The sequence below is a fragment of the Artemia franciscana genome, chromosome 10 (assembly GCF_032884065.1).
Source record: "Artemia franciscana chromosome 10, ASM3288406v1, whole genome shotgun sequence".
Taxonomy (NCBI): domain Eukaryota; kingdom Metazoa; phylum Arthropoda; class Branchiopoda; order Anostraca; family Artemiidae; genus Artemia; species Artemia franciscana.
In genome coordinates this window covers 40,295,270-40,320,037 of record NC_088872.1, presented here as the reverse complement: position 1 = coordinate 40,320,037, position 24,768 = coordinate 40,295,270, and the positions used below count along the sequence as shown (strand labels likewise).

Below are 24,768 nucleotides of genomic sequence, written 5' to 3'. Positions count from 1 at the left end.
TGGTTTATTGAGGGGTGTCAGGGTTTAATGTCTCTCTTTACTTTCATAATATCAACTTAGACTCGAAATTTTCCCGGAAATAAAGAGGGATTGTATATCAATATCTACCTTTACCCGCCCCCCCCCCCTCCCCACCACTTCCTTAGAGCTAACTCTGTATTTATCTGAAATCTCAGTGAGAGTTAGTTAGTAAAATGTGTGCTATGTGGCTTCTGCCCCCCTCCCTACCTATTAAACCTTTTGACTAGTTTAAACAAAATGAGAATTACAAAATTTGTAAATTGTTAAGGAGAGGGGGCGAAAAATTAGGCAAGGGAAGGGTCGGTTGTTTTCCAGTCTCTTCAACTCCCTCTCAACATACATTGAAAGTCTCAACCTAATACCAGCAGCCGTTGGTTAGATATTGCTGATATTCACTTTTCACAACCAGCGAGGACTAAGTGTATTTTGTTTTTGTTTGGCATTCCTCTCAACATCTTCTTAAAGTTTCACCTTAATGCTCTTAGCCTTTTTGAGAGATCCAGGATATAACATGCCGTCTTTCCGTAATAAAACCTTATACGCTAGCTATGAGCAACTTGCATAAGGGGAGAGGGTGTCTTCCATGGAGGCGTAGTAGTTTAAGCTTTGGGCTCGTTTGAATAAAATGGCCATCTCTGATTTTTGGGGTAAGTGATTCCAATTTTGGGGGTAAGTGATATGTAAGATCATGATTGTACCTTTTAAGGTATACACCTGACTTCGGTTGGTTCGGAGAGTCATAATTACTAATTGGGTTTGTGGAATTTAAACCAACTTGTCCAGAGGTTACAGTTATGATTTAGGGTTCCCGTGCTCTATCCGACCTGCGTGTCGGAATAGATAGATTTTCATCATCCATAATCTATTGGAAAGCTTATCATCAGAAAGCTTGGTTGAATCTGGAACCTGCTAAGGTTGAATTTGTGCCTTTAAGAGGGTGAGATTTGATTGCAATCTGACCGCCGATACAGTGCTTATTACCAAAAGTAAGTGTTGGGCGAGCTCTTTTTTTTCTTTTCTTTTTTTTTATCCACAAACCAAACTTTTTACGGGCGTTCCAAGAGTGCTTGGTGTCTTTTTAGGCTGATAAATTGGTAACCAAAACAGGAAACTTATGAGTACTGAGATCCATAAAAAGCGAAGATAGAGAAGTAACAGATGCATCTGTTTTCTTCTCATTTTAACTGCCTTACCAACAAACATATACTCTTTATTTTAACCTAAGGACAAACCAGTGCCCATAGGTATTTTTGATATTTTAAAAACTTTCTTTTATTTTAAACCGACTTAGAGGATTTTTAAAATAATTTTACTTTCTATCCTTTAGGAAAGATGAGCATATTTCGTATTGTTATTCTCAGAATTGAAGAGGGTAATATGGGACAATAATCCCCTTGAATTGTTTTGTGAGTTCCGGCTGAAATAATACAGACGTAAAAGAGGGCTTTTGTCGTCTTGCTAATCTCGTCTCATTAAAGAAATCCTGTACTACCTCAGTGAGGTTTCAAGTTTACGCTGTTTTCTAAGCCCTAGTAAAAATATAAGCTAATGTTCTATTAGAATTATTCCTTTTCAGGCTTTCCGTGAAAAATTTGGCCTACGGGAATTTCGTCCAATGCAGTTACAAGCAATTAATGCAGCTCTTCTGGGTCATGATTGTTTTATCTTGATGCCAACCGGTGGTGGCAAAAGCCTCTGCTACCAGCTACCAGCTGTAGTGTCTCCTGGAGTTACCATCGTTGTGTCCCCACTGAGATCTCTAATTGTTGACCAAGTTCATAAGTTGAAGTCTCTTGGTATTCCTTCTGCTCATTTATCTGGTGATGTTTCTGTATCAGAACAAGGAATTGTCTACGAGAAATTACACAGGGTTGAACCAGGTATGAAAAAAAAAATGAAGTGAGCAAAAAGGTTTTGTTATAAAGGATGTAATTTGGAAGGATGAAGCCTGAGAAGGTTTTTGTGTTACAAAAAATGTCCCAAATACTACTGAAGATTTTTTATTTTGCTAATGTTAAAAGTCGATTCCATTTTTGAGAAAATTGAACAAAAGAATGAACAAAAGGGCAGAAGAAAATGAATAACAAAAAGGCAGAACAAAAAGACAAATTAAAGTAGCAGTCCCGGTGCATGAAAGAAACCTTTTTTTTTGCGTTTCTTTCAAAATCCTCTCTGTCTCTCTTGCTACTTTTTCTCTCTAGACCTTGAAACTGGAACAACTATCTCCTCTGAAAGTATGGAAATTATTGTTGAATTGCTTTGCTGAATTTGGCATTTGAAACAGCGTCAAAATAAAATTATCTCTATTTGAACGAATATAAATCTTGAACTATACGAAAATTGTAAGGACAATGTGAAAAACTTTTTGATTTTGTGAGTGAGGGAGGGGAAAGGCTGAGTTCAAACCTCTCCTGTGGACCTAATCAGTTCAATCGATACCATTTCCTGCATTTTGTTTTGTGTCTGCTGATTTTCTTAGAGGCGGGTAGCCTTCTATTCTCTAGTTTAATCTACAAAAATATAAGGGAATTTTATCAGTCTGTTTTTTAAGCCATATGTTGCGTATGCTACGAAGCAATAATTTTTTTTGTTCAAAGTTTGAACTTCGCCCTTTACTTCCATCAGAGAAAATTTGTTTTATTAAAATTCATTGTATAAGATAGCTATTTGAGCAGCTTTTCTACTTTCATTTAGAATTGATATTCGAAATTACTTCAATTTAGGTAATGAGCTCATTATCTCAAGATCACCTGCAATGTTTATTTTAAATATTTCTTCCGCTCGTTATCATCTTGAGATCTTGAGGTCATTTACTTTTTTTTCTACTTTCCATTTTTTTAGGCATATCAATCATGTTCAATCAATCAGTTTCAAATATTTGAAACTACATCAAAATAAATTTTTGTTTTTTCAAATAAATGTCAAATCTAGCGATTTGTCTGAAATTCAACAGAAAAATTGCAATAGTTTTTTTGATTTTATGGGAGAGGGGGTGCATTGTCTATGTCTCCTCCTTATATACATATGTTATTCTACCTATTCCATTTTCACACGTTCCCGCCTATTTTGCCAAAGTCTTAAATGACTTCTTTCATTTCTTGCTAGATCTTAAACTACTCTACGTAACTCCTGAGAAACTTAGCGCCAGTGATCGTCTAGTATCTGCGTTAAAAGGGCTTTTCCAACGACAGAAACTATCAAGATTTGTTATCGACGAAGCGCATTGTGTCTCCCAATGGGGCCACGATTTTCGGAAAGACTATAAAAAGTTATCCGCTTTGCGTCAACAGTTTCCCGGTGTTCCCTTCATGGCTCTCACAGCAACAGCAACACCAAGAGTGAGAACTGATATTCTACATCAGTTACAGATGGGATCTCCAAAATGGTTAGTATATGTAACATAGATAGATTTATTAAAGATTTATCTATTGAATATATAATGTTTTATGTGGTTATTGCACGTGGAGGTTCTGAAAGCTTTTTTTTGAGGAGGAGGGGAGGGGAATATGTTGTGATTGGTCACATTTCATTGCATTGATATCCAATAATGTGTAATATCTGCTACCCAAGTTTTAATAAATTAATTTGTTTGTCAGGATGATAGGGTTCATTGCAAAAAATGGAATTTATAGCCAATCTAAGAAAAAGAAACTCTCTAAGGGATAGGTGAAATGATAAAATTAACACAAACATTGAGGCTGTATGAAAATCTGTTTAAGAGTGGAAAAGACCAAATAAATGAAGAAACTCGGAGATAACTACGAAAATAAATTTAGCAACGGCTTTCAAGTAATACACCTTGTCCAACCACCCCGAATTGCAAGAATAGTTTTGTTTGCATGATTATAACCCTCCTAACTGTACACATTTGCGTACCTATTCGTACGGTGAACGTACACATTCGTACACGTACACTATTCGTCACATGAAGCTAAAAACCTTATAATAGAGTAGAAAATATTGTATATTTGCTGTAAAAGGGTTTATTTTTTACTTTTGTCGGAAAAAACCAGAGAAGGGAAACGATGTATCAGTTATTCGTGAAATATATGTCAGAAAGGTAATTTGACCATTCTATACATTTTGATATTCAAATAGATTCGAGTAGCCTTACCTTCCTAAAACTCATCGGACAGCCCGTGTGAAATTTTAACTGGTCAACGGAGCAAAAAGTTGATTTCTTACAAATGATCTTTCTGCTAGTTTTTTCTGCTACTCTTTGGCTACGTTACCTACAGTTCAACTTTAGTTTGAACTGAAGGTTTACTTGAAAAGAAGTGCACAAGTTGTGAGAATTTACAAAAATTGATTAGAACATACCGTGATGTAAACATTGACAAAATGCATGCTGTCTTTTTTATTATAAAGGAAAACTGGATGGAGAAGAACTAGAATGGGATTTTTGGGGCTTAATACAAAGAAATTTTCAGCTCAAATGCTATAAATAAAAATCTATAAATAAAAGAAACAACGCTGTTAAAAAAAGACAATAAATAAGAAACACCTATCCATATTTGTTGCATTCAAAATATTTTTTAAAGTACTATTTAAGCTTTTGTGTAGAGGGTGGGAGGGGGGAGTCAAATGGTCTCTATTTCTTGTCACGCAGGTTTATACAGTATGATTCGTGTGTGTGTGTGTTTTTTGTTTTTTTTTTAGCTTTAACCTCTCTCTTTGCCTTCGTTTGATAAAGAAAACCAACATGAAATTTTATTGGACAGAAAATTTTCTATCATTTTTTTTAATACATATAATTTTATTGGTAGAAACGTTACGGGAAAATTGTTTGTCCAATCATACCTCTGCAAATTTGACAAGTCTTTCTTACTTCCAAAAATGTTTCTATAAAGAATGTGTGAAGCGTCGTCCAGTTTTGAAAAATCTGATGTAGCTAATCGTTGTTACCAACAGAAATTAAAATTAAATATAAGGTATGCGAAGCCTCACATTTTTCTCGGTGAGTCTTGCTTTCATGACCACCGATAATGACCGTTTCATATGCAGCTGGAATATTCAGCTTGTTAATTTAGTTTTTTTTTTCTGTTTCTCCTGGCTAAAAACCCCGTTCCTTTTTTGTCCTCATTTTAAAACGTTAAGCATAATCGAAGAGCCTGTAAATAAAGTAAGCTATAAATTTGTCCAAGCATTGGCGTATTGACAGTTTCTGAAGCATATGTTTTACAAACATATAGGTATTTAACATTATTTACCAAGTTTATGATGCTTTCTAGGATGCCATTCTTTTATAGTTTGTTTTATAAAAAATATATTTATTCCTACTTTTCATGCAAAGTTGCTGTTCAGAATCTTGACGCGGTGAATTACAAGCCGGTTTGTGAGGATTTTTGAGTTTTAGGTATCTTGGAGTATGTTGGCTTGAAAATTTCAAAAACAAACGTGATTATCGTGAAACAAAACAAACGTGATAAACGTGATTATAACAGGTTTTTAAGTACTCTATCAAAGATCTCACTCAAGGGTGCGAATTTACGGAAATATAGGGAGGGAAAAGAAAATTTATTTTTCGAATGTAGGATAGGTACGGTTTTTTTTCTGTGAAGATACAAAAAAAAAGTATTTACAAAGTTTAGGGGTGGGGGGCAAAGAATTTATGGGGGGAAATACCCTCTCCAATTAACACACTTTGTCTTAAATATATTTATACAAATCAGTCGAGGAAAAAAATCGTAATATAAAGCAATAAATTTGCAAGCTCTAGTTTCAAATTTCTAAATTTGGCTTTTGTTTCAGATCTTGCCAAAAAAGTTAGTTGAATAGGCCAAAAATTGTGTTGGTTCGCTTTAACACTGGACCCTTACTTTTGAGCTTGTAACTCAAAATAATTGGCCGTGCCCGGAGAGTGAGATTAGTTGCATTTTTTTAGGTTTTTAAGTTCATTCAATCGTCCGAACTTGAAATACTCCATGATGTTGAAAAAAGGAAAGAAAGTAGAAGAAGAAATCATTGATACGATCAAAACGCGATTTACAAGACAATCTGGAATTATTTACTGCTTTTCCAGAAGTGACTGTGATCAGCTGGCTCAGAACTTGAAACGAGCTGGAATCAAAGCTGAAAGCTATCATGCTGGATTGTCAGATTCTGATCGATTGAATGTTCAAGAGAAATGGATTAATGACAGGTTTCAGGTAAGACATTTAAATAAAATGCTCATAGGCCAATTTGATCAAGTCTGTAAAGAGATAGTGGGGAACATTCACATAAGAGGAAACTACTAGTTTTGATTGTTTTAAAATGGACTTATAGTACGAAGCAACAAAAGTGCTGTTAGGCTGAAGATTGCTTACCAATGAAAACAGAGACAGCAGATAAGAACTGGAAAAATAAAGAAACACATGAACAGATGCAACCCATAGCTGTCGAAGCAAGCTGCATATACCCAAGGATAATAGTGTCACACAATTAACACTAGTAAGGTATTTTATTGTGCCATAAAGGCAAGAAATGAAATTGATAGGGAAACCTTGTGAAAAGGTAGCGTGGCCGAGTGGTCTAAGGCGCTGGTCTTAGCAACTAGTCTCTATAGGAAATTATACCGTTCTACCAAAGTAACACAATAATCTAATATAAAAATAGATCACGTTACTGACTTGTCATAGGCAGGAAACTTTCACTTTCATCTCTCAGAGTCGCTGGAAAACTGCTATAAGATGATGGCCCCTTGAAAAGGCAGAACAAAACTGACACAGAAAGGTGGAGTGTAAAGAAACAAAGGAAGTAACTCCCAAAGGAATGGGATACGAATGACTGTTGAAGCCACCACAGGAATTGGGAATTTTGGGAATCATCTGACTTGAATTAGATGAGATAATTCCCCCGGCCGGAATTAGATAGCGATTGGAGACATCTTGGATCTTATATAAAAGATACAAATGTTTTCTGTCGCTCTTTGTTTTTAGTTATTAGGGTTTTGCTAACAAAAATCCGAACACTACATCCTGTGTCATATATATCCAGTTTGTTCTCAGAGAAGAGCTGCTTTTCTTCCGTATCTCTTTCTTTTATTATCTAAACATCTAAAGTATTTACTTTTTTACAGTAGAGTGGTTGAAGCCTCGGCTGAAAAGCATCAGTACCTAGGTTTAATCCCTGCTGTCGCAAGGAATTGCGATGGTTGCGTCTTTCTGTTAGCTAATTTTTTCAAAATATTGAAAATATAGTAAATTGAAAAAAATGTTAATAATATATGTGCTTAGATATTTAGGCTATACTCAGCTCTATATATTATTCTTGGTAAAAACAACATGATTTTTTTTTGTAATATCAAGATGATTAGTTTTTTCTCTGAGACAAACAACCTATGTCCCCGTGTTGCAAGAACTTTACGATTTAAAAATGTATAACCATAGTTTTTTTGTAGAGAAATATCAGCTAGGCAATATTTGACTTTAGGTATACAGACTATACTTAGGCTATATGAACCTGCTTGGTAACATTAAATAACATCCATAGTTTTCCGGCATGCAGCAGTAGCTGGCAACCTAGCAAAAGACGATCACGGCCAATACTAAGAAATGTAATAACCCATAACTCCTAAAAATTGAGTCAGATCAAAACAAAAATTACATTATTAGAACCGCCTTGACCAAAACCCCTAGATAGGACACTTAACGTCCTTTGGCTTGAAGAACGAGGAAAATATATTGGTTTGAAAGTCAAGAAAAGTGGCTGAAACCACAATATTCTGCATATACAGCATCTTGTTTCTTTCTTTTTTTCTTTTTTAAATAAAAAAATTTCTTTTCTTTTCTAAATAAAATAAAAGAATAATTTCTTTTTTTCTTTTCCTCAGATAGCTGGGCACTGGAATATCGCAGAAAGTTGTTTAAGGGCTCATTTTAAAGGAAATTGATGTGGTTAAATCCTACCGTAATTAAAAAAAAATATTATTAAAATATAATATTTTTTTACGAAAAACTACATATCAGTGCAGATAAAGACAAAATATCAATTGAAGCTTGTAAGATCCCTTTAAGGTTTTGATGTAATGTTGGCCGCGATTTTAGAGCACTTCCAACAGGACATACCCAACGATGACAGAGAACAGCTGATGATTATCACGGTTAGAAAGATGGTTTCATAGATTCATTCTCAATCCTTGATTACTGTGCTGGGAAAAAGTTGAGAAGTCAGGAGAATGTCCGATCTGTGTTAAAACACCTACACATTGACTGTACACTGGAACGTATAAAGTGTCTCAACAAGTTCGAAATGGCGATGATTCGATTTGTTATGCCTTGTCTTATGGTCGTCAGATTAGGGCAAGTAACTGCGTTGATGAAACCGAGAACAGAACTTTTTGACGCTCTTAAGGGTAGATTAGTATATCTACCTGTTGATGTACAAGCCTATGCAGACGTTCAACCTGAAAAACTTCTTAAAACTGATAGTTTTGCAAACATTGTCAATGGTCCACTTATAACAAGAATGTCTGGATTGCACTAATAGATTTGAGACAAGTCCATGAAGCAATGTTGTAGCTAAGAGAGGACAACAGTTCAGTTCCTTTGGGCTTGAGTTCGCTCCTTACTATAATCTGATTCTTTTGATGTGTCTATTTGCATCAAACAGTTTTATCAAAAGAGGGCTTATTCGAACGGAAATTTAAAATCCTAGTGCCCTTTTTAAGTGACCAACACTAGGCCCCCTCCCACGCTCAATATTTCCCAAAGTCACCCGACCAAATTCCGAGATAACCATTTTGTTTAGCATAGTCGAAAAATCTAATAACTATGTCTTTGAGGATGATTTAATCCCTACAATCCTAGGGGGAAGGGCTGGAAGATATGAACTTTGTCTATTGTTTACATACTGTATTGATTATTGGGAAGTATACAGACGTTTTCAAGGGGGATTTTTTCTGGTGGGAGGGGAGGTTGGGGGAGGGGTGACATGGGAGGATCTTTTCATGGGAGAAGAGAGTTTCCATGAAGGGGGCGCCCTGATTTCCAAGTATTACCTAAAAAATGATTTGAAATTAGATATAAAAAAAAAAATTCAGTTGAAAGTAAGGAGCAACATTAAAAATTAAAAAGAACAGATACCATTATAGTCAATACCTAGCTCTTTACGATAATTTTTTTTAGTACCTTTTTAAAGAGTTGCTACAACTTTCGAACTTCAACGTAAAGAGCGACGTATTGAAGATGGGGCGAAGCACCTCATATACGTAATAATTCCTGTTCGTTTTAAGTTTTAATGTTGCTCCTTACTTTCAGTTAAAAAACCTGTTTTTTTTATTTAATTTATAGTAAAGAATGAAGTATAGCCTATAGCAAGTTGTCATATATAGGAGCGGTATAGTTAATTATTAATGGAGATTATGTAAGTTTCATTGGTATCATGGCTGTAGAGATAGGTGAAACTTAGTAAAAAACAGACATTGCCATTTATTGAACTTAGTTAGCTGTCTGACTCTCCGAGGTTCATCTCTTATTCTCATACAAGAACAACTAATCTCCCATATCCATTTTCATGTGTTCTGTAATAATCCTAAATAATCAGCTTGTGACAGCGAAATGGCTAACGCCACGCCCGTGTAAAACTAGGATTGACGGTGTATAAAAAAATTTTGTTGAGGAGGGGGAGGGATTTTTTCGGAGGAGGGTAGTAAAAAAACAACAACAACGGAATGGATCAAAATTCCTTTATTTGCATTTTTGTTGCTTTTTTATGAGTTGGATGTAACATTTGAGGCGGTGGGGGGGGGGGGTCAAACCTAGTTACACTTTCCAAAACTCTTAAATTTGTTTTCAAAATAAGCTTTTACTAATAAGACCAAGTTTAGATAATAGTTACCGTTTGTGAGTCAGTTAGAAATGACAAGTTTTTAAACGTTTCTTTTAAACATTTTTGTTTATATGAGCCTTGGACCGTTTCTGCTATTTTCCCATCACTTAAAGGATTATGCTTATACTCGTATGTTGGAGTATAAGTTGCTCTAATCTCTCCCCTCTCTCTCTCTCTCTCTCTCTCTCTCTCTCTCTCTCTCTCTCTCTCTCTCTTTCTCTCTCTCTCTCTCTCTCTCTCTCTCTCTTTCTCTCTCTCTCTTTCTCTCTCTCTCTTTCTCTCTCTCTCTCTTTCTCACTCACAAGTTGTAGCTACCTCGTTACAGGTTGTTTGTGCTACCATCGCTTTTGGAATGGGTATAGACAAACCTGACGTAAGATATGTCATACATTTTTCAATTCCTAAATCAGTTGAAGGGTATTATCAAGAATCTGGAAGAGCAGGACGTGATGGTGATCCAGCTTATTGTATACTATATTATTCGTTCAGAGACGTTAGCAGAATCAGGAGGATGATTGAAAGTGAGGAATTTTAAATTTTAGTTATTTAGGTTATTATCTTTGAAGGAGTACATTTGAACTCTGAATCCAAACAAAATTGCCGATAAATAATTATTATCGGTACTATTTTACCTCTTTCTATTAAAAAAGAAAAAAGAGATTACCCGATATTTGATTTTTCTGTAAAGATACTCAAATATAGTCTAAGATCCAGATCTGTTAAGTGAGATCTGTTAATTTCGCTCTGATCAGTCGAGCTGTTGAGGGGGTGGGTTCCCCCCTAATAATTTGGAGAAAACTATAATTTATTAAGCAGCTTTAATTCGTTGCTCGTTTTAAGTATCAAACTTGCTCTTTACTTAGAGCAGATAATTTTTTCTTCGTTAATCCATATTTGTTTTTAACAAAAAAAAAAAAAAAAAAACGAGACAAGTAGAGGTCCATTATAGTTAATAGGTTCCACATTAGTATTTTCCAAATATACTGCCTTTGAAACCTTATCACGAAGTAAAAATTTGAACCTAGTTAATAGCAGAATGGAAAAGTGTTATATGCTTCCTATTTTGCCACATTTGCTCAGGTTATTTTTTCACCTGATATTTAAAGTACTTTTACTTACTAAAATGTATCAGTTCAAGATTAGATTTTCTTGTTTTAAAACTTTCAGAAGTCGAAATTTTCTATCATTGAAGAATAAGAAGGTAGATATACAATTAATTTAACTTCCTGAATTAAAAAGAAATAATTGAAAAGGAAAATTAGATTTAATGCTTTTTATAATGATATTCCTTTAAAATTCCTTTACAAATATTCCTTAAAAAATTCCATTTTAAAATTCCTTTAATGATATTCGTACTACAACTAGATAGGGCAAACCGGTTTTAGTTTGTTCTAGAATTTGGTAGAGGGTGATCTACTTTAGGAATCAGTTAATTATTTTAATTTTTGTTTCCAGTATTTATTTAAAACTCTGATCCTCTTATTTGTGATTGAAATGCCTAATAAGTGCCGATAAATTCATATTCTTTACGTTTCGGATTCATGGTCTAACCCGTTAATATAAATCTGCCTCTATGTTTAATACCATACTGAGTTCTTGCTATTTTCGATTTTCTGAAGATATTCAGTGTAACACTCCTCCGGAAATGTATACCCCCCCCCATACCCTGATATACACAAGGAAAACTTTTGTGTAATTTTTATAGAATTCCTTCTTTTTTTTAGCATAGATACAAAGCGGAACGTATCAACTATATTTGAATTATACGTTGCAGCACTTTTTGTCTCAATAATTACTGGTCTCGCTACACTCTATGGATTAAACGCACTTTTGCGAATAGACCAAGTAGATTAAGACCCGTTATATAACTGCTAAGAGCTCGTTTCAAAATGTTTTTTTTTTGTCTGTGTTATTCTCAGGTGGATCGGATCGCAGCTTATGTTCGATCGTCTGAAACTAAACATATTATTATAATAGTAATAAAAATATCTAAGAAAGGTCTACGACCGATGAGACTCTAATTCAGGACCTCCTGCCTGGGTCCTTGTCACTAAGACATGATGAAATTTTAGGACAAAATGAAATCTATCCAAACAGTTTAGAGTCCCATCCAAATCATTAGAACAACTTGATTATAGCGAGAACTCCAGTTGTCGGATATTCCTTTCCCTAGTGATGTTTTCCCGGTGAAGATCCATTTTATGAAATATCTCTAACCGTAAATAGCGACGAAGACCGCACTGCCTTTCCATCATAAATATCAACAAGAAGAAGAACAATTTCTAATTTTTTTTGCAAGACAGTGGAATTTTATATTCGAATGAATATTTTGACCCTATGTCCGAGAGCCGCCCTTAGCAAAGCTGAAATAGATTCAAGAAATGAGATTTACATTAAAATACGACCATTAAAACTAAAATGAAAATATTCTAAAACAGTCAGAGGAGCTGTCTCGGATTGCTCCTCAAGAAATTTCTTTTTGTCTTGCTTGGCGCTTCGTATATTCAGGAGAGCACTCCCTTTGAGCATGGTTTTGTCAGCGATTACTGGCTGCTTTTGGGTCTTTACAGCTGCAACCCCAAAGGGTCTGGACTGTGGTGTGATATCTTTCACAATCATTAATTCAGTTCTGTCACTGTCAAGCAGTACATCTGAGTACAAGCTCATCCTTTCCAGGAATAAAGGGTCCGTGATTTTACTGTAATTCTTCGATTTATAAGTTCGTTTTCTACATTGCTAGTTTATCCTAGTATAGATCCTTCCTATACCACTCACTTTGTAGCTGAGAATCAATGCGGTAACCTTCACAGTTCTGAGCAGACACTTCAACCTTCTCTCTCGTTTTCTCGCCAATGCTTGCTGATAGCGTACTACTCTTTGTCAGTCTCGGATACGGACACAATTTAGTTATTTCAACTGTACCCTTTGCCTCAGCCTCCACCCGGGATCACTAATCTTTCTGCTACCCTACACAGTGACATCTATTTTCAATCACCCAAGCTCAGCTTCTTATTCCACATAATACCGTGCCTCATGGATACACACTGGGCGAGAGGCCTGTTGCTGGCTAGTGACCTAAACTAGCAGTAGTACGCCCCCTTTTTTGGATAGGTTTTTACAGTGTATACTGCTCAGAACCACGTGAACTCCACTACTCATGTGAACTTCCTCTATAAACGTTTAGAAATAATTTAATTTCGGTTTTCATTGGACTAGCTGTCATTTCCTTTTTTGGCTAACAATATTTTTTTAAGTTTTTGTTGTTCATTTAATTTTTTTTTTAAATTTTTCCTATTGATTTGTAGTGGACAGAGAAAATCCAGCTGCAAGGGCTCGTCATATTGATAACCTCTGGCGAATGGTAGCCTATTGTGACAACCTTACGGATTGCAGACGTTCTATCATGCTTGACTACTTTGGGGAAATATTCGACCGTGAAATATGTCGTGCAAACGCAAGACATGCTTGCGACAATTGTTCAGTTAAGGTAAAAAAATAAGGGCTTTCTATTTCTTATGTCAATTTAAACCGTATGTTCATCATAATTTCCTCAGTATTTTAATTATATTTTTTTTTTGCAAAACGATTTATTAACCACATGACAAATTTAATCATTTTTATGACAGGCACAAAAGGACACCCGATTTTCTTACTGGATCTGTAAAGTGCAAATATTTTTATTGTGTTAATTTACATTTTGCTAATTATACTAAAGTGTATTTTATTCAATTAAATTATTAGGCTACATAAAATTATGTTGATTGAATTTTATTCTGAGATTAACTTAAACAATCGAGAAAAAGTTACTAAGCTTATAGAAATTTTTTTTTATTTGTTACTAACTTTGTATTGTAGCCAATGACTATAATGGAATAGGCGTATTTCTTTTTCCCGTTATTATTATTATTATTAATATTATTATTATTATTATTATTCAATACAATACAATACAAAATACAATTCAAAATGGAATTACAATACACTTATTCCCCCTCGAAAGGCTCCATGGCCAGGGATAACCGATTTAGATTTTTTGGTGATGTATTTATTTTTAGCAAAATAAATTAATTTAAATAATATATATTGTGCTAATAATTTTCTAACCAACTATTTTCTAAGGCCTTTTGTCTTTATTAGAAAGCTATTCTTAATAGCATTCATGGAAACCTTTCAATTTTTTTGATAAACTATTTGATTTTATTGATGATTATTTTTTCTGAATGCTCAAAAATATGTTTTAGATAATATGCTTACTGCTATACTAAAAAACTATATCCGGTACTCCTGTATTATTCAGAAAACACTTGGGAACTGAAGTTAGATTAATCATAATGGTATATTCCAAAATAGGATGAAAGTGTAATGCTTTATTTTATATAATAATACAATTGGGGCTATATATTTGCACACTAAGGGAGTGTTGCAGTAAAGTAACCTAACATTGACAACCCCCCCCCCACCCCCACCCCCCTAATGTGTAAATGTTATGGCTCTGAAACCGGTTTTCGTAGATCTTGCATTCAGAACTTACAAGCAAACTTCTCGAGTTTGTTCTGAATAATCCAGGAGTGCTCTATTTTGAAAGACCCTTTGACTTCATTGGTAAACTTTTCTTGATAGTTTTTTGAAGAATTTTTGACTATTTTGAATTAATTATCAAACATTTCGTGGTAACGAACTGTAGTAAGGAGCGAATAGGATTCAAAAGAATCCTATTTTTATGCTGACTTTAAATATATAAGTTTCATCAAATTTAGTCTTTGTCATCAAAAGTTACGAGCCTGAGTAAATATGCCTTATTTTGGAAAATAGGGGGAAACGCCCCCTAAAAGTCTTTTTAAGTGACCAAAAAAATTGTAGGGCACCTAGGCCCCCTCCCACGCTCATTTTTTCCCAAAGTCAACGGATCAAAATTTTGAGATAGCCATTTTGTTCCGCATAGTCGAAAACCATAATAACTATGTCTTTGGGGATGACTTACTCCCCCACAGTCCCTGGGGGAGGGGCCGCAAGTTACAAACTTTGACCAATGTTTACATACAGTAATGGTTATTGGGAAGTGTACCGACGTTTTCAGGGGGATTTTTTTGGTTTGGGTGTGGGGTTGAGGGGAGGGGGCTATATGGGAGGATCTTTCCTTGGAGGAATATTTCATGGGGGAAGAGAAATTCAATGAAAAGGGTGCAGGATTTTCTAGCATTACTATTAAAAAAAAACAATGAAAATATAAACATGAAAAAGTTTTTCAGTTGAAAGTAAGGAGTAGCATTAAAACTTAAAACGAACAGATTATTACGCATATGAGGGGTTCTAAAAATACTTTAGCTTAAAGAGCGAGGTATTTAGGAGGAGATAAATACTTCGCTCTTTATGCTAAAGTATTTTTAGTAATTTCAACTATTTATTCTACGGCCTTTCTGATTCAGGGGTCATTCTTAAAGAATTGGGACAAAACTCAAGATTTAGTGTGAAGAGCGAGGCATTAACGAGGGGACAAACCCCCTCATATATATAATCAAAAATGTAAGAATATAAAAGTTTGTTACGTAAGTTAATTCTTAAGTTACGTATATTTTTTACTAATAAAAACGTTCGTTAAAAATTAAAAGTTCAAGTTGCCTTTTTAAATAACCGAAAAATTGGAGGGCAACTAGGCCTCCTTCCCCACCCCTTATTTCTCAAAATCGTCTGATCAAAACTAAGAGAAGGCCATTTAGCCAAAAAAAGAATTAATATACAAATTTCATTTTATTAATGTATATACGGAGAGCCAAAATCAAACATGCATTAATTCAAAAATGTTCAGAAATTAAATATAAAAAAAACAAGTTTTTTTCAACTGAAAGTAAGGAGCGACATTAAAACTTAAAACGAACAGAAATTACTCCGTATATGAAATGGGTTGTCCCCTCCGCAATCCCTCGCTCTTTACGCTAAGGTTTGACTCTTTGCCACAATTCTTCTTTTTAAAACAATTAAAAGCTTTAGCGTAAAGAGTGAGGGATTGCGGAGGGGACAACCCGTTTCATATACGGAGTAATCTCTGTTCGTTTTAAGTTTTAATGTCGCTCCTTACTTTCAGTTAAAAAAAAAAAAAGTTTTTTTTATATTTAACCTAATTTGGATTAACAATTATGTTTCTCAAAAACTAAAAAAAAAATTAAATAATGTGCTTAGTGTCAAACGTGTGCTTGACACTACGAAGATGTCTTCCAATGAAGACAAGGCCATTTGTCTTCATTGGAAAATTCTCATTAACAGAGTTTTGAATATCTTTTTATTATTTAAAATTAATTGTCTAATTTGGATTGATTATTATTATTCTAAAAAAAAAACACATTTTTTTTTCAATAATATCTATAGTGCTACGTCAATCAAGTGTGTTTCTTCGAACATTTGTCTTCATTTAGAAATTCTTTTTGAACCAATTTCTAAATGCGTTTTGATTAACTTTAATCAGTTATTTAATTTTGATTAATTACTATATTTCTTGAGTATCAAAAGATATATTTTAGACCATATTTCTTAGCATATTACTAAACAACTATTTCCCAAGACCCACACAAGACCTTATTGGAACACTCTTTGCTAGGATTTTTGAATGCCTTTGATTAGTTTTAATTAATTATTTAATTTTGATTGATGACTATATTTCTTTGTATCCAAAGATATATTTTCGACACTATGCCTATTGCTACGCTAAACAACTATTTCCCAAACCCTTTGTCTTTATTGGAAAACTCTTATTGATAGAATTTTTGAATGCCTTTGATTAGTTTTATTTGATTATATAAATTTGATTAATGACTATATTTCTGAATATTAAAAGATATATCTTCAACTATTTGCCTAGTGCTAAACTAAACAACTACTTCCCAAGACCCTTTGTTTTCATTGGAAAACTCTTATTGATAGAATTTTTGAATGCCTTTGATTAGTTCTATTTGATTATATAAATTTAATTAATGACTATATTTCTGAATATTAAAAGATATATCTTCAACTATTTGCCTAGTGCTAAACTAAACAACTACTTCCCAAGACCCTTTGTTTTCATTGGAAAACTCTTATTGGTAGAATTTTTGAATGCCTTTGATTAGTTTTAATTAATTATTTAATTTTGATAAATTAGTTTTTCGGAAGATATAGAAAGGTAATGGAATGGCTCTAGCGTGTTTTTTTTTGCGAATTTGAAGTCGCTGCCCACTGATTTTGCGCTAAAAGATGTTCAAACAAATTAGCCCAGTTGTACTTAATGTCGCCCTAGTGCCGAGGGACTATACCGTTTCAGTCAAAAAAGTAAAAAAAATCTTTATGAATTTATTTATAGGTCAAACTGTTAGAAAGGAGATAAGACACAGAAGCGGTTTTAAGGGTGGGAGAAAAAAGAGGCGCTTTCCCCAGGCTCCAAAATTCTAAACAAATAATCTAACGGTCACAATCATTTTGTAGTTTTTTTTTTTTTTTTTTTTTTTTTTTTTTTTTTTTTTTTTTTTTTTTTTTTTTTAATAAAGGGGAGGGTGCAGTTGGCAGTAAGTACAGGGAAATTTGATCCGAAATTTTTATTTTTCCTATATTTCATCATCATTCTTTGAAAATAAAAGTAAGTAGACCGAATTTAATTAATTTTGATATCGTTAATGATATTTTGTATTCAAACCTGTTCAAACCAAAATTAAATGATTTAGCATTAATGAGCATAGAATGTAAAAAAGTAGAAGCAATGATATGGGACGAGATAATTAATAATTTTGCACAGGTTTAAGTAATTAGAAGAGTCAAGACTTAAATAAAACGAAAAATGTATTAATTAATGAAAATTTTGTTAAAATTTGGCCTGAAATTTTTGGGAGACAAGGGGGAAGGGTGCCCTAACCAAGATTTTAACACGGGCACAAAAGAGGCCAGAACTGCCAGTGACAAGACGATATGTTATTAATAAACGACTGTCACAGATTAAAAACAAGCCTAAATTAAGTAAAAAAAAAAAATCAGTTTGAATAAAAGGAAGAAGTAAAAGGCGAAAAAAAAGTTTTAGGAAAAACTTTAAAACCATGAAACTATAGCCCAAACTGAATAATAAAGCAAAAATATCAAAGAAAAAATTTAGAAACAAAGTAAAAAATAAGAATTAATAATGAATGAAAGTAAAAAGGTGCAAAAGAGCTATACAACCCAAAAAAGCTATGAAAATAGAATGATATGAAAAGAGGAATTAGAAGTTGCTCTGGCACACACGGGTAGACCTACTTAAGGAACAGCAAAGCTATATTGTGAGAGCTGTACAAGAATACAAAAGGCAAATCTTCCAAAAAAGTTGGGTCTATGAAAGAAACAGCAGAATCACAACACAAGCACGTGCTTCAGAGGGTAGCTTCATGCAAATATTCTACCAAAACTGCACCGAATGTGAAAGATATCAGAAATGGGAGTGATGATTATTGTTCAGCTGTCATGCTGTGTGGTTGCGAACCCGTTTCTTTGACAACGTAAGAAAAAAAATATACTTTGTCTGCATAAAAGCAAAATATTGGCGCAAAATAGTGGCATTCTGATTCACTCGATGTGATGATTACTTGGTGCTTCATTGGACGAAATTTTTGCCATAGATGGTAAAAATAGAGGGCAACCATAGATGTTAAGTCTATCTGTAATCATTCAGAAAAAAAATCATGGAGGCAGATCGCACGGAATGCCTCGTCAAGGGGCTCTTTCTGTTGGTTGTTGGTTCAGGAATTAAGATCAAAGCTAGTCATAACTACTAAAGCTGAATTTAAGGACAGCTTGGGATTTCAAATCAGGAAAATATGTTATGTGCATTTCTGTTATTACAAAAATGACTGGTAAGCCTTCATAGTTGAGTGTGATAGGGAGGAGTAGGCTCAAGTCCTCTGATTGCCAATCTGTGCTGAATCTCTCTGATTATACTGCTGGTAATGTAGCTGAGAAACTACAGGTTACCCAAACAATTTAGTTTGTTGATTGACGAGCGCTGCACCCTATGAGTTGAAATGAACAAAACCTGAATTTTTTACGGATGAGGTGGATTTCAGTGGATTAGGATTGGATTGATTATATTGAAGCTGTAACGGAAACAGTAAAATTAACTAATGACTCTTGTACCCTCATCAAGCTGTAAACCGAAGGACTGAATTGCAAGGCCTAAGTTATCACTGGTAGTTTGTTCGTGATAGTCGAATTTTGTTTGATAATTTTATGTCAAATTATTTCGGGGATCAAGCGAGATTCTAGTAGGCTCTCTGGGAGCGATAGAAATTTTGATTTCTTGCTAACATACCAATCAACAAAAGAGAATAAAAAAATCCAAATGGTTGTTTAATAGTTTGGTTGCATACAGCTGGATTTTCAAAATGCACCATTAAAACATTAATTAATTTAACATTAATTTAGCAAAATTCTCAAAGGTTTCTTGTCGAAAAATAACACAGACGCTTCGCATCAGAGCTGGGCTAGGGCTGTTTCGCCATCACCACCCTATTCAAATACTACTATTTAGCATTCGTTAACCTCTTTTTTATAATGTTAGGTTTTTGCGCCTTTTTAAAGATCAAGCTTTTACAAGTGACAAAAAAGAATCTGAATATTGTTATGGTGTTGCCGAAATTAAATTTAAAATTTCAGTCGATATTTTCGAAACGAACAATGAAATATTAACTTAACAAACTTTGCAAGAGATTTAGTGAAAAATAATAAAAGTGTTCCTTACCGAGATGGCAATAAGAGTGAATTAGAATACCACACGGCATTAGATAAATTTGTTTCCCTGATAAATATTTTTGTTAATGCTCTCACCACACTTGGCTCATATTAAAGGATTAAATCTATCATCCACTGCATCAGCGCAAATAATGCATCTTGCACGTAATTTCGTGAGCTGGGTTATCTTTAACTTTCAAAAGCAATTTTTATTACGTTAAAACCAACGAATAACCCAAATCATTTCTAGATGAAGGTTTTATAATAACAGGTGTGACTATGGTAGTGCGCAGGCATTAAAATTTGGGGATTAGAAAAAAGGGAAAATACCAACAATAAGAATACAAGGATATCACTCAACTCAAATGCTTAAACTATGCAACTAAGTAAAATCCGTAATGTTTTCACAAGGCTTGCAATTTTTTTCTTTTTTTTCATTTATGCTAAACTAATAAAAGCAAAAATTTTATTTGTAGAATGGACAATCTTTTAAGAAAATATATGCCAAAGATGCAATCCAAAAAAAAAACACTCTAGAAAAATGTACTTCTTTGTCGAATTAAATGTGTCACATCTTCAAATTCACCTCTAAGATGATGCAGATAGCATCAATTTTTTCCCCAAAAAAAATCATATATTTGATGTGTAAGTTATTTTAGGTGCTGAGATAATGTTTCCACTAATCATTGTAATCGTGATGATCCTCTTTGCTTTGTTTACTAATCTTTCTTACTGCAAATTATCACATTGTTGTTGTTTCTTTGGTTGGATGCCTAACACTCATCCCTAAAAATAAAAAGACAGTGGTACTCTTTGTCTTTCAAATCAATTATTGTGGCTACAAGCGTAAGAATTTTTTTTATACCATTTTTAATCATGAGCAGGGAAAACCTTCCTAAGCTGTGTCTTGTTCAACAGACACAGTTGCTTTTGTAGCCAACATGCTCTCTCAATACGGTGAGGTTGTATCCTCAATTGGTTTTGCAAGACACTTCATATTCATCTCGAGTGGTCCTTCGTGGAGGTTATTCCTGAAATGCCATCTGCTGATTTCTTGAAAGGGCAATTCAACAGACATAATTCTGGGGAGGAAAGCGTGATAATAGACTGAAAAGCCTACCAGGCCCTAAGTTTCTGCTGGGCTGGCGCCATGAATGACGTTATAAAAATAACACTTATATAAAACAAGAACGCTAAATTCAAATTTAGGTGGGCAATTTATGATTTTAATTTGTATCTGATGAGGAATTATTATAGCCTTATTATATATTTTCAAATACTATTACTTGACCATGATTTGTTATCTCTTCTTTCCTTTATGCAATATTATCTTTCCTTTTCCCTCTGATTCGTTATTTTGTGTTTAATGTGTATATCTGCACGACTTTGATGGTATCATCAGCTGTGTGGGGTATATACCCTTAAGATGGGTAATTATCTGTTCTACATGATGATGATTAAGATGGTGACACCTCAGTGATATTACCAGTGCGTCAAGTGCGTCAAAAAAGGTTTTTTTTCATTTTTTTCTTTTTTTGCTCCTCTTTGAAATAATTGTTTATAACTTTTGAATTACCTGAGTCGATTTTAGCAACAATTAAGGTGTTGGAAGGAATTCATCATTGTACTGAGAGAGCTATTTAATTCAGATTTGGCTCTTAAAGAAACTAAAGAGATTTTCTAATGAAAAAAATATGCAGTGTTTTTCTCTTTTATTTGTGTTTTACTATGGGTAACTTTCTTTTTTTATTTAGGAGGAATTTATTGTTAAAGATGTAACGGAAGACTGCAAGCTTATAGTGAAGGCAATTGATGAAGTATGTGGAAATAGAAGAAGTAATTTTACACTGCTTCATTTTGTTGAAGTCTTTAAAGGCAGTGAAGCCAAGAAGGTTGTAGAATGGGGTAAGCAAATAAGTTTTGTTCACAACAAACCCTCAATGGAGGTTAGGATTAGCAAAATATAGCTTAAAATTTATTTGCTTTTGTTACAGGCTCGGAAGGGGGGTGGGGGTCAATTTTGTGAAGCCCTCAAAGAACAGACTTATCAAGTAAAAAATATAATAACACGCAAGATACATTGTAAAAATCTGGCTTATTGGGGCTCTCCCCCTCCGCTTCACCATGCCTCTGTGAAATTTTCTGGGAAAGGGTAGCTGCCTAACCCGTGGGAAGGCCGAAACTGCATTTGAAGCTCTTGATAAGTTTACTGGGGAGGGGGGGGAGGTTAAAACCTAAAGGTATTTAACTTTCTATTTGCCTTAGGATAGTGAGTGTCTTTTCTTGTATTATTTTCAGTTTCTTTTCAAAAGCTCTCTAATCTCAAGTCAAATTTATCTTGTAATAATTAACTGGTCATCCGAAATTATGAGTAGTAAGTTTAATTTTATTGATTTAAGCTCTGGAAGCTGCGCAACCCAAGTCACTAAGTAACCTAAGTTTAGTCATTTAGCCTTAGAGAGGTTAAGTTTCGAAGGTTATTCCTCAGGACATGGTTTATTCTGTTATTAAAGCCTTCTTTCATCCATTTCTTCAAAGTAAGGATTCAATCAATCAGCCAATTTATTCATACTAAAGGAAATAGTTTTACGAGCACTGCTAAGGGTTATCTGGCCCAAGAAGCTTAGCTTGTTGGGGGCCTAACAATACAAAGACAGAGAAACACAAATACACTAAACTACAAAATATTCCTTCGCTCCCCCCCCCCAAAAAAAAAACTTTAGTATTTCGAGCTCAAAGTTTTCGACCCTCTTCATTAGTTAGTAAAACAGAAGTTTGAAACAATACATACTCTTTTCACCAACATTTCTAAAAGGAAACTCATTTTAGACTCATTTGAAATATCCTATGTTATGCTCATGAATTTTAACTACTTAGTTACTGTTATTAACGCAAGACGATATGTATTTAAGAAGAAAAGTTTTCAAAAGAGCTGCACTCAGCTCTTGTCTGGCTGAGCAAAGAAAAAAGCGAAGAAATTTTGTTTGTATGTGACGAGTATTGATGTTCTTTTTTTCCACGAGATGAAGAATATTAGATTTGGGTGAAATTTGTAGTTACATTGGCGTTGAACTATTAGATAAAGAAAAAGGTATTGTTAGCGGCTCGTCTTGAACTGTAAAATTTGTCCTGAACTGAGACAAATTTTATGTCTGAACTCTTACAAACTATTCCAAAGACAAGCGTCTTTCCATAACGGAACAAAAAAAATGGATTTGAGCCAAGGTGTAGAGGGTGGACAAAAAAATGGTTTTGCCAATACGTTCTACATTCTACCATCAATATCGTAGATGACTTGAAAAACAAAGTACCGACCGATAGAAAGTTCCTTGTCTTGCCCTGTTTTGAAGGTTCCTTGCTTAAGCGAAGAAACTTTCAAAATTCTAAATTTTTCAAAATTTTGTTTGCTGTCTTTATAATAATGTCACTAATGTGTTTTTGTTTCTCAAACACAGGACATAATAAGCTACCTCTTCATGGGAAGGGGAAGAAGTGGGAAAGAGGTGAGATTGAGAGACTATTTCGCAGACTTTTGATGGACGAGTATATTAGAGAAGAGTTGATTGTAACCCATGAAGATATTCCCAGTGCCTATCTCCGCCCCGGAAAAAATGCACCTTTATTGCTTCAGGGCAAACGAAAGGTATTTAATCCCTTGCTTCTTACCACTTTTCACTTCTGTTCAATCGCCCGTTACTACTTTTGCTAAAAGGTAAGACAGCGAGAATATTTTTTTTTACTCTTGTTGTCTTTGCCCCTTTGGCAGAACCAAAAGTGCTAATTTACGAAAACATTAGAGAGGGATAATGATATTTTCTATTTAGCTTTTATTTTAAGGAACACACAAAAAAAAACTGTTTTTTTAAGAATCTAGGGGGTGATATTTTCTTTTTTTTTCGATACTCTGAATGAAAATACTCCAAAAGTGTATTTACGAAAACATTAGAGAGGGATAATGATATTTTCTTTTTAGCTTTTATTTTAAGGAACACACAAAAAAAAACTGTCTTTTTAAGAATCTAGGGGGTGATATTTTCTTTTTTTTTCGATACTCTGAATGAAAATACTCCAAAAGTGTATTTTTTTCAAATCTTTATTGTTACATACCTGGCTTACGTCAAAATTTCGTCTTTGTATATATAACATGTATGTTGCATTTAATTAATGGAAAAAACACTGATATTCTCGTAATTTGAACGATTTCTTTTAGCTTCATTTATATGCTATCTATAACAATATATTCCCAAAATCTGTAAAGAAAAAAAAAGTCCCTGAAAGAGATTCTAAAGTCTTGGTTACCTGTTTTCCACCATTCATTTTAGATGAGGAAAGTCTAATTGCTGTAGAAAGCAAATCCATGAATTTAAATAATAAGTTTATTGTTCATTATTATCATTCAGGGCATTATCCAGGATTTTCAATGGGGGGGGGGGGTCGGGGAGTTTAAAAAACATTTTGAGGAGGAGGGTCTAAAAAACTAAAAAACGCTTCGAAAAATTTGTTCATGTTCATTTTTGTTACGTTTTTTGTGAGTCGGACAAACATTTTGGGGGGGGGGAGGTCAAACTCCCTACCCCCACCCCTGGATACGGTCTTATCATTTATTTACTTTTTTTGTTAAAAATTCCTTTACAGCCCATTCAGACGCATGGGGAAACGCTTAAAAACCGAAACCGGTCAGTTTTGGGGCTAGTGATTTTTTTTAGTTTCCCTATGGTAAAAATCTTTTTCATGTGTCGTGGAGGAAAATGAGCAGGCATTTTTGAAATTGGAAAATATGTCAATTATTATCTACTGGGAGCTTTCCGTTTCCAATTGCCAGCAATTGATCTGAAAATGTTTGACCAGAGTCATCGTTTTGCAATCGGACACGCATATTTGTAGTTAATTTTAATATTTTTACGTGTGCCCATAAATTAGAATTTTTCAGGCAAGCATTCATTTCGTCTGCAGGAGTTAAATTACGTAAAAATTGCGAATATACAACATTCTTGGCTTTCCCATTGTCTGTGCATATACAAAGCCGTATGTACTAATAAAGACGTCATATGCAAACGCTCTTTTTACAAACAAACAAACATGCATACACACAACTCGTTTTTATATAGATAGATACAATACAAATTAACTGCGTAAAACTTGCGAATATACAACATTCTTTGCTGTCCAATTGTTGCTGCATATAAATAGATTGTCAGGTTTACCGACCCTCGAACATGC

General features: G+C 34.1%; 1 protein-coding gene across 1 annotated transcript in view; it reads left to right on the top strand.

Moving 5' to 3' along the window:
• The window catches only part of LOC136032191 (recQ-like DNA helicase Blm), a 75,138-nt gene that overhangs the window by 32,224 nt on the left and 18,146 nt on the right, over window positions 1–24,768 (top strand). The window contains exons 7-13 of the mRNA XM_065712392.1: window positions 1,598–1,901; window positions 3,127–3,406; window positions 5,906–6,170; window positions 10,157–10,352; window positions 13,137–13,318; window positions 21,303–21,453; window positions 23,004–23,191. Coding sequence (XP_065568464.1) covers window positions 1,598–1,901; window positions 3,127–3,406; window positions 5,906–6,170; window positions 10,157–10,352; window positions 13,137–13,318; window positions 21,303–21,453; window positions 23,004–23,191 — 1,566 coding nt within the window. The remainder of the gene's footprint in view (window positions 1–1,597; window positions 1,902–3,126; window positions 3,407–5,905; window positions 6,171–10,156; window positions 10,353–13,136; window positions 13,319–21,302; window positions 21,454–23,003; window positions 23,192–24,768) is intronic.